At 34.3% G+C, this 10870-nt stretch overlaps 1 protein-coding gene across 1 annotated transcript; it reads right to left on the bottom strand.

Moving 5' to 3' along the window:
• LOC104700653 (dirigent protein 10-like) lies at positions 4348-6062 on the bottom strand. Its single transcript, XM_010416191.2, has 2 exons — positions 5227-6062; positions 4348-4989 (listed from the first exon to the last, which is right to left on the bottom strand). The coding sequence occupies exons 1-2, from the start codon at positions 5969-5971 to the stop codon at positions 4499-4501; spliced, it is 1236 nt and encodes a 411-aa protein (XP_010414493.1). The 5' UTR covers positions 5972-6062; the 3' UTR covers positions 4348-4498.

Raw genomic sequence — 10870 nt, 5'->3', positions numbered from 1 at the left:
TTCAATCAACAAGGGAGAGATTGAAGATACATTGTGTTGACAGAATTGTAAGACTGACAACAAGGCGTAAAGGATCAACTATTGAAACAGAAGAGAGAATATCACAATGACAGAATCCTCTTAAGGAAAATGAAGCTGCCAAAGATTATGCTACAACATGAAAGCTTGAAGATCATCAAGTGCAAGAATAGAGAAAGCTTGAGTTCTATAACTCAGTAACAAAGGGAGAGATTGAAGATATATTGGTGTTGTTACTGGTTATACAACACAAGAGAGATGATCAAGAAGCAATGAGTAAACCTGATACAACCAAGAGTACAGACACAGATTCATTGAACGTTGCAGTGAACAAGTCTGATACAAACACATGTTCAGACATAGAAGCAGTGAACAAGATGGAGCATGTGTAACCAGCTACAGACACAGACGCAATGATTCCTCATGAAGAGAATCAGAGAATACTAGCTCAGCCAAGACAGCTCAATGTGAAGTCACATGGAATGAAGTGACATGCTGAACCTTGGAGTCTTATCGAGAAGATCCAAGAAGTGAGAGCTCAACCAGTCATGCTTTAAGCTCATGAGAACAAGTCTTTCATTAGCAGCTGCGTAAACCTGAAAAGCACAACAGAGCAGAAATAGGTTTTAGCAGTTGAGTATACTTGAAATACAACAGAGCTGAAAATAGAGCATACAACTTGTAGTGGCTGTGTAGTGCAACAGATCTGGAAACAAGGTAAACCTCGTGAAGAGGTTGTGTAGTGCAACAGAGCGAAAAAGCGTCAAGTTTCAGCAAATAGTGGAACGGCTGTGTCAGAAAAGCATGTTTGTGTTAGGTGCGACAGGAAGAAAAGTATGGGTCAAGTTGACAAAAAGAGAACAAGCTTTTACCCAGAAGAAAAGAGGAAGAAGCTTGTGGAACCTAGGGTTTGTGGAGAACTCTAAGAAGCAGTTTACGCACCCTAGACATAAAATTGAGAGAAGCACACATGTTGTGTGTGGTGTTGTCCCACCAGTAAGATAGAGAATCTGCTAGTGGTTTTTGTAGAGGTTCACACTCGTCGAAAAAGGCAAAGAGTGGTAGTTCCTTTAGTTCATGTAGATTAGAGTGGTAGGCACAAGTATGTGCTAGATACCATTGGCAAATGTGACTTTTGTGTTCTAATTCTAGTGAATGATTCTGGATTTGGTCCAGAGGATGTAGGTTATCCGAATCTCGTTAACAAATCTCTTGTGTCGTCTCTTCACTATCCTTTTATCTCTTTGTTAATCATCACACATACAGATCTGTCATACAAGTCTGTAAATCTAGCACACATCTCGTTATTTCAATATATATTTGTAAGATGGAGTTAAATCGTACCTCTCTCATCATTGATTGTTAGTATGAGCCTGAGCTATTTCCAGGATTGATATACGAGCGGTGTTGATATCGTATTTACTGGTCATGTCCATGCTTATGAACGCACGGTATGCTCAAAATTGTGTTAGCTTCTTTTATTAGTCATTAGAAAAAACTTATGTCAGTTGTGATATTAATTTGGACAAATTAGTATTATAATTAATCATTTTCCCTATTTATAAATTGCATTTCTATTGTAATGTTTATTATGTTTTTATTATGTTTTGTATGTTTACAAATTAATTAAATGCAATATTTTCCTATTTTTATAAAATCTTAAATATTTACACATTTATACTATTTTTGTTCTATTTAAAATTTTCAAATTTCAAAAAACAATTTTTTTCAAAAATAAAAGACCTAAAATTAGAATTTATAAAATAATACATAATTAATACTTAAAAAATTCAAACAGTATATATGATCCTCAATATATGAACCTCCATTAATCTTGCTCTAACCTAGTGATATCTACGTCTAAAGTGTTATTGATAGGAAGAAATTTTGATTTTTTCATTATTTTTTTTGTCTGTATTGTGGATTACTTTAGACCAAAAACTATTTAGGCGGCCGGAAAGATATAAAATCCAAAACTTAGAAAAATAAATATACTATACGATTTTTCAACAATTAATAATTCATATTTAATCTTAAAAGATAAGTATATTATATTCGTGGATGTCAAAGAAGAAATTATTGTGTTTATTGGCATTACAATTTACAGATTTGGTTCTTTAGCGCTTAACTATTTAGGACAAAGCAAATATAAACAGTAGGTTCTCTCTCATCTCTAAAATATTTGAGAGAGGGAGAACGTCGTTGATTTCCGTCGCCGTCCGCAGGGGCGGATGCAGACAAATATTTAGTATGGGGCACTAGTAAGACTAATAATTAAATTAGAGGGTATATAAATAAATATTATACTATTTATTTAAGGAAAAGCAAAAAAATAGAGTGGGGCACGTGCTACACCCACGGTTAACGTGCGTCCGCCACTGGCTGTCCGGATCTCTTTCCGGCTATCAGATCCCGATTATTCGGGCTTCTCTTGTGTCTCGTCCGATATTGATTGGCTTACATTGCAACAATGATCGGTTTTGTTGTCGGCGCTTCCTTGCCGAGTTGGTAACGGCGTTTTCTTGCCGTGTTTGCTGTCGGCGCTTCTTTGCTGTGTTTGTTGTCGGCACTTCCTTGCCGGTGTTTTCTGATAGTTAGCTGTCCCGAGTGACTCAGGCTTTTGCCGGGTGTTCTCACGCCGGTTTTGTTTCTTAAGATCTCTGGTTTACAACAAATCATCATATAGGATTATGACAAAAAAGGTAATGAAAAGAAGATGTATTTTCAGCATATTTGGATTGCCTGTAGCCGTTTTCTACATGTATATGGAGCTTCGATCGAGCAAGCTTGTGTGGATCAATCAAATTTCTTTCCTTTTTCTGATTTTGCCAGATCTCATTGTTTAATGATTTGGAAAATTAGATGGGTTGAAATCCCTGTATTTAGATCCATTCTCTCTGTTTAAGCAGTCTCCGGTGAGAAACAACTAAAAATTGATGCTTCACGCATTTTCCGGCGTCAATAGTGTTCACTGGTATCAGAGTTTTCAACGGCAAAGGATGACGGAAAGTTTTATCGTTTCTCTTGCAACATGGTTACACCACGTGTTATTGTTATTGACACGTTAGAAGCACAAGAGTTATCCTTGTTTTTCCTTTGATTTAATCTTTTGGACCTTTGATTTTGGGCTTGTAAACTAATTTGGATTAATCAATAAAGATAACAATTTCGGAAAAAAAAAAGCGCTTAACTATTTCAAAGATATATGCTTCTTAGGGTACCTTTTTACATCAAAAATGGTAAAAGCATAGTATTTCAATTTATACTAATGCAAAACAATAAGTCTAGACATATTTTTGGTGTTAAAGTCTACACATATATATATACTCAGAGTCTCAACCTAATGATAAATCAGTAGCTAGATAACCCGATAAATTTTTGTTTTTTTAACTATAGTAATCAACTAATAATCCAAATTCCTAATATTTTATTATAATTTTGTTTTTGTTAAATCCCGATAATGTTAAAAGGACGATATCTTATTATATATATTTTTTAACTATTTAAAAAACAAAACTTGTTTCAAAGTTTCCACTTTCCCACCATGCAAATTTGCAACTAAATGACTTAACATCATTATTTCATATATACTCTCCTTTCACGTTTCCCACCAAGCAAAATCTTCAATGACGGCAACTAATGATAGAACACATCAATCATTATTTCACTTTTAAAACATGACATGCGCTTTGCTTCATTTGAGTCATAACAAGTGTTATCCATTTGACATTTTTCGTCAAATCTTTTATCATTTCAGTGTTCACTTGTTTTTTTTTTCTTATAGTATAGTTTAGAATGGCAATGGCACTGCCAATAATTAAATACGTAAATGACTTAAATCTTTAAGAACTACGCCACAATACGGAAATCAAACAAAGTGACAGTGAAACCAACAATACATTTGATTAAACCTTCACTATGAGCCACAGATCAATCGATAAATTTTTTGAGTGGGTTAGTAATATCGAATGATATAAATGACTTTACGTGATTGAACAATGAACATGTTATGAGATGTATGACTGAATTTAGTAATCCATAGCATATGGCCATGGCCATGGGTAGGGCTACAACTAGAGCCTAGAGACTAAAGAGTTTGTGTTGGTCGTGAGTTCATTGTCCATTTACGGACTGAAGGGTCTTCAAGATTTGGTGGCAGTGATCCCACCAACCTTCAAAGTTAAAATTATTAAATCTTGAAGACCCTCAAATCTGTAAATCGACAATTAACTCACGACCAACACAAACCGTCTAGGTTCTAGTCGCTCCCGCTGACTAAACAATATTTTGAAATAAACGTTCTGACTGATTTAAAGATATTTGCTCCAAAGGCCAAACAAATTAGTAACTTCAGGGAAAAAGAAAAGAAGTAAATACAATTTCTTTACACAACTTTCATATTTAGATTACAAATGACGACGACACATCACACACATACCAAACATTCCCAAACACCAACAGAATAAGAAAAATAATAAAACTAGTAAGAAAGATAAACGGTACACTGGAGAACAGTCTCAAGCCCATCAGTGAACTGATGCGGTTGATTCTGCTGTGTCCCGCTCCCGCTAGATCCTGTAAACGTCTTCACAATCGCAAATCCTCTAGCGTTCACATACTTCCCGGTACCTCCCATAACTCCTAAATGTGATTCAGAAACCGCTGTTCTGAGAACCCCAAAGAAGCTTATACTATCTTCATAACCGCCACTCTCAAACATCGCAGTGAAGGCCAATGTCTGGCTAGTTCCGTCAACCGCACTTGCCACATAGTATCCCTGCGCTTTCCCGAGCAGACCAGATCCGAGCTCATGTCCTTCGGTTAGTTCATCATCGATCACGGTCATTGTCCCAAACATTAGCATCTGAAGAGCGGAACCACTCGGGAGCTGACCACCGCTAGCAACACTGAAACCGTTTATATTGTTGTTTCCGTTTCCATTGGCCTGGAGAATGTTAGCCGTGGTTCCACCTAGTCCAACGAGGAAAGGGACGTTGTTGTTGTTGACAATCCCGNGCGCTTTCCCGAGCAGACCAGATCCGAGCTCATGTCCTTCGGTTAGTTCATCATCGATCACGGTCATTGTCCCAAACATTAGCATCTGAAGAGCAGAACCACTCGGGAGCTGACCACCGCTAGCAACACTGAAACCGTTTATATTGTTGTTTCCGTTTCCATTGTCCTGGAGAATGTTAGCCGTGGTTCCACCTAGTCCAACGAGGAAAGGTACGTTGTTGTTGTTGACAATCCCGTTGTTGTTGTTGTCCGATGGAACTCCGTTGTTTATAGCAAGGTTTGCACCGTTGGTTTTAGCAAATGGGAGTTGGCCGCTTAAAGCTGGGTTTGCTACTACTCCAGTTACAGCTCTGGCTGTGGGATTTGAACCACCGAGTATATCGTGCATAAAAAATACCAATGTGTTGTCAGGACCTAAACCACCACCAAGACCTGGACCAGCACCCGCACCACCACCAAGACCTGGACCGGCACCTGCACCACCACCAACAGCTGGACCAGTACCTGCGCCACCACCAACAGCTGGACCAACACCCGCACCACCACCAAGACCAGTGGCTGAACCACCAGCGCCTGCAGCTGGTAAAGGACCAGTACCAGTGGTAGGCAAGGAACCTGAACCACCACCAGCTAAAGAACCAGGGACAGAGCCGGCAATTGGTAAAGGAGCAGGACCAGTTGTAGTCAAAGGGCTTGAACCACTTGACCCTGTACCTGCACCTGTTCCAGTAGAACCTGAACCACTTGACCCAGTTCCTGCACCAAAACCAATTCCTGAAGAACCCGAACCAGGAAAGGCACCTGATCCAGCAGTAGAGGCAGAACCAGAGTTTGTAGTAGCTGAGAATGCATCTTCTTCATCAAGAAGCCGAACCGCAGCTGCAAAAGTAACAACGAGAGCAATAACCAGTAAAGAGAGTATCTTTTGACCTGCCATTGAACAAGAAAGATGATCAGAGTCAGAGATGCAAAGATTGTTGTTTGAAGCAAATGAATTGTGATGATAGAATCAGATTCTCAAAGCATATATATACATAGATACAAAGTGAGATCCATAATAGAAGAGGAGTTGATGAAATGGAGCAGGTGATAGCTTTAACACATTATCTTAGTGGTTTGGTTTTGGAGAAGAATCATACAAAAATAAGAAAAAATCATAACTTCTCCACAAGATTTGAATATTAATTCATCAAATTTGCTAAGCTGCAGGGGAAATGTGGTGGGTGTTCTTATAGTGCTAGAAGAAGGAAGGCAGAGCAAGAGAGGACAAGAAGGAGAGAGATGTCGTTCATGTCATTTCATACGAATAATATTAAAACAATTAAAATAACAAAATATTTATTGAAAATGATTAATTTTGTTTGACTCGAGAACTTGGTAAGATTCCATATTTGTCCTCTCTCTCTCATTGCAGCACTGAGCTATCTTTCCTAAAACCTCTCCCACTTTAGCTGGGGACTTTGTCTCTTCCTTAAAATAATTCGTTATTTCCCTTTTTTCACCATTTTCTGTACTTATCATGCATGACATTTATGTATATATCATGCTGCATGCTATGACATTTATTATCTTTATTAGTATTTTTTTATAGAAGTTACTTAATGTAAATAAACTTTCTAAAAAAAATTCTGAAAATTTATGAAGTTTTTTCGATAAAAAGTCTTTTAAAAAAACTGTTCACGTTTCCAAAAATATATGAAATGTTTTAAAAATTATTTTTGGAAATTTCAGTGCCTAATGAACCAATCCGAATACTTTGTAGTGAAAGGGTAACTTGCTAAAGTCCGTAATTGTGAGTCAGCACATCGTCGTTATTTATGGTATTAATTATTATAACTGTTACCTTTTCTATTTTGGTCACATTTATACTTTGAAATTAATACTTGGTTTCGTAGGATTTACATACAATATTAATGAGTAACACACCATATATATTTACAATAATACGCTTAAATTACGCGTTTTTAATTAGTGCCCTGTTATTTATTGCAAGTATATTTACTGTTAGATAGAATATTCATGTATACTAGAAAATTTTGTTGCTAAGTACAATTTTTTATAAACAACTCGAGAATGTTATTGGAGAAGTAATTTCTAAATCCATATAGAATTGTAAATTCTAGAAATCAAAACACATGGATTTTGAAATAACATGTTTTATCCTTGGATTTAAATCCTTCTATTTTACACATTCAAATCCATTTAAAACATAATGTGGATTTTGAAATCTAAAAACAAATCATTAAATGAATAACACATCATTTTGATAAGTATTTTAAAATCAATGATTGAATAACACATGATAAATTTGTACTTTGATCTCTCTCTCACACACATACAGTATACTGTATTTAAGATATACAAATATAAACTAGTGTTTCTTATTTTCTTAATCCAATCAGACCTTCAGCCGGAACAATGGTAGATCAGATATTTATAAAACTTTGTACTGAAAAAAAAAATCCAAAAAGACCCGTAAAAGTATTACAAATCCAAGATTTAATTTTTTTAAAATTGCATTAATTTATCCTAATAAAATTATGAATCAACGCAAAAGCATCATTATTGCCTTTTTAGTTTAAAATCTATGCATTTTAACTGTATCACACACAAAATTACAAAATATACATATTTTAACTGTGTTTTGTTTTGTATACACTTTATACATCTAAGATAGTATTTAGTATTTATAATTCTTTCTATATCAAAATAAAAGATGTGTTAAACAACAGTAATTAAAAAAAATTACCAATATTACTTTATTTTCTATATAATATAATTAATTAATTGTCTAAACAATATGAATAATTTGTGACTTTATTACTCGCTTGGTGCATGTCCATCGAATGTAGCAACCTAAGAAAAGGCTATGCGAAAAAGAGCACTGTCCATTTATAGATTTATTATTTTAATCTTTGTGATGCAATAGGTCAGCGTTTTAGAAATAGAAAATGTCTCCAAATTCAATAGATAGGAAATGAACTGTCCATACTCCATAGCCCAAAGCCCAAAAGCTTTCGTCCTTTCCGATGAGTGACATTTCTCTATAATTGAATTGTAAGTACAAACATTTCTACACTTAAAGTTGTTAGTATGTTATAAATTAAATTATGTTACAGGGTTATGTTTATGCATAGTGTGTTTGTTGAAAGTTATGTATCCGCATGGATGGCCCCGAATAAGATAAAAAAGCTGGACCTACCCGTACAAAATACTTGATCAGCGGAGGTTGCACGATGGTGACAATCATTGGCTCTACGTGAATCCAAGGATGAACAAAACATTATCATTATTTTTTTAAAAAATGGATAAAGGAATAATTTTTTTTTTCTTTTATATGATATTTCTTTCAAACCACGAGACGCTCCTAGATTTCATTATGAACTGCCCAAGAAAACTGAACTACATACTAATATTTTGACTTGTAAATAATTATTAGTTGTGTAACTAACCTTGTCTTACAGAAATGAACGCCACATGGGTTTCGTCATTCACATGTATTGTTAAATCAGATAATATTTTCGGCATAACATGATTATATATCACTTAAATATCTAATGGCATATATATAAGTAAAAATAAACTGGCAAAGGGTTAGTCGGCTATTAGTTATATTAATAAGATCATTGATGATCTGTTACGTACACAAACTTTAATCTGCAAACCCAAATTATATATCTAGGAAAAATATGAATGTCACTATAGATTTTCACAATCATGACTAATCACTAAATTTGATCAAATGCTGTTATTTCACATCATATTGAAAATTTGATAATATAGCTCAAAAAACACATATATATAGTTTATAGTTTAAATCAACTATTAAATGAGAATATGTCAGCTACTAAAAAAGTTTGGAAGTACGTAAAGCACTACTTAAATTGTAGTAATTTTTTTAGTTTACATTTTAAACTATATAGGTAAGTAGGTAACTAAATTAGCAAAAAAAAATTATACTTGTTTCATAGTTTCTCTCTAAAGTAAAATTTAAAATACATTTAGTATATAAACAATTTAGTATAAATGTTAATAATTTCTATAGGAAGAGACAAATGCAGAACGTGGGGGGAGAGATCAACGAATAAGAATAATGCCAGAGACAACCTTTGTTGTCTCGTTGCCTTGTAAGCAGAGGTTTTCACACTTACCATTTAACATTTTTCAAATAGAATTTGTTGGAACATTCGTATATGTATACATTGGAAATAAGAAACGTATAAGAATAACGTTAGCTAAATGCAAAACAAATGATCAAAGTCCTTAGATTGCCTAATTCCATTATTGATGAACATGTCATTCTTTCATACTCTCAACTATTTCCGCGTCTAACCATTTCGTATGACCCAACTTTTTTTTTTCAATTATACTAATGATGTTTTCTTTCTCTCTTTTGTCGGCAACTAATGATCTTTTTAAACATTGAATCCGCCGTCAAGAAAATGAAAAAGAAAAAAAATTATTTTCAGTTTTCTCTCTTTTAATTAACTAATTTGCAAGAACTATATATACGTCAAAATATACGAAATATCTTAAGTCGACCAAAAATTAGTGAAAATAGTATTATTATTGAAAGTTTTAGAATCGATGAAAGTTTTAGAACGATAACTAATTTAAATTAGTATTATTATTTTGTATCAATCATATCTATGCAAATTCAAAGTTGGTTCATTTTATTGACACAATATATAACCCCTAAAATATGAAAAGAATAATAAAAAAATAACACTAGCTTGGTAAATAAAACCGCGGTTAAAAATTACGAAAAGTGAGGGCAGAATGGCCTGTGTTCTCTAATCTGTTGGATGACTTCAGTTTACTCCGATCGTCCTTTCCTGTCTTCACTCTTAGCAAGATCCCGCGTACGGCTAATGTGAAGGCAGATTGTCTTGTCCGTTCCTCGCGTTCTTTAGTTTCAGAAACTGTATTTGTAAACTTTTTCCCTTCGGTTTGGGCAACCAATCTTGGAGTTATTTTCTGATATAATGTGTGGTTAGACAAAAAAAAAGAAAATTACAAAAAGTAAGATTCTACAATGTGGCATGCTTAATTTGTCAACTTGGGTATCACTGGTTTATGAACCAACCTGACATAAATAGTTTTATAGTAGGGATGCCGGATGCCAACATAGTTAAACGTTTGCTTAACATTTTTCTATAAGGAATCTTGTAAGCTAATTAGACAAAAATAGGAACCTACATAAGTTCAAATCTATATTTGAACTGAAGGATACTAAAATACATTTTTTTGTATCATGTATGCATTATTCATACACGTAACACGTAGATATATACAATGCATAACTTTTAGTCAATAAAATAACAAAGTGTACACATGGATGGGAAAAGACAAGCCCCTAAATTTGATAAGCATGTGATCAAAGATAAGACCGGCGGATTATAAAATGGAGTACTGTCTTGTCTTCCATTGGGTTCAATGTATTTGCTTCATCACATAGCTACGCATTTTATATACTTAAGTGGCAATTATTATATAATCAACTTTGCTTAAAAACTCTTTTCTCATTACAACAAAACCTTTTTGGTCTTTTCCTCCAGGCTCAAACAACAATAACATCATCCTTAGAGTTCAGACGGCCTTAATTAATTTAACTGCAAGACTAAAAACCATTCCTCAATATCTAGATATAAGCATTTCTGTAAACATGTTTCTATTTGGGTTCATGACAATTGAACTACACATTGAACCGACGAATTACAGATAACCGGAAGTTGGTTTGATTTTGGTTAAGTCGATAGAAGTATGTGTGTGTTTTTTCTTCTTTTTTGGTACAAGCTAGTGTTTGTTACATTTTGATCAAAAAAAAAAAAAAAAA

Source organism: Camelina sativa, chromosome 7 (assembly GCF_000633955.1).
Source record: "Camelina sativa cultivar DH55 chromosome 7, Cs, whole genome shotgun sequence".
Taxonomy (NCBI): Eukaryota; Viridiplantae; Streptophyta; class Magnoliopsida; order Brassicales; family Brassicaceae; genus Camelina; species Camelina sativa.
The sequence above is the reverse complement of the archived record's forward strand: the minus strand, read 5'-3'. Positions and strand labels throughout refer to the sequence as shown.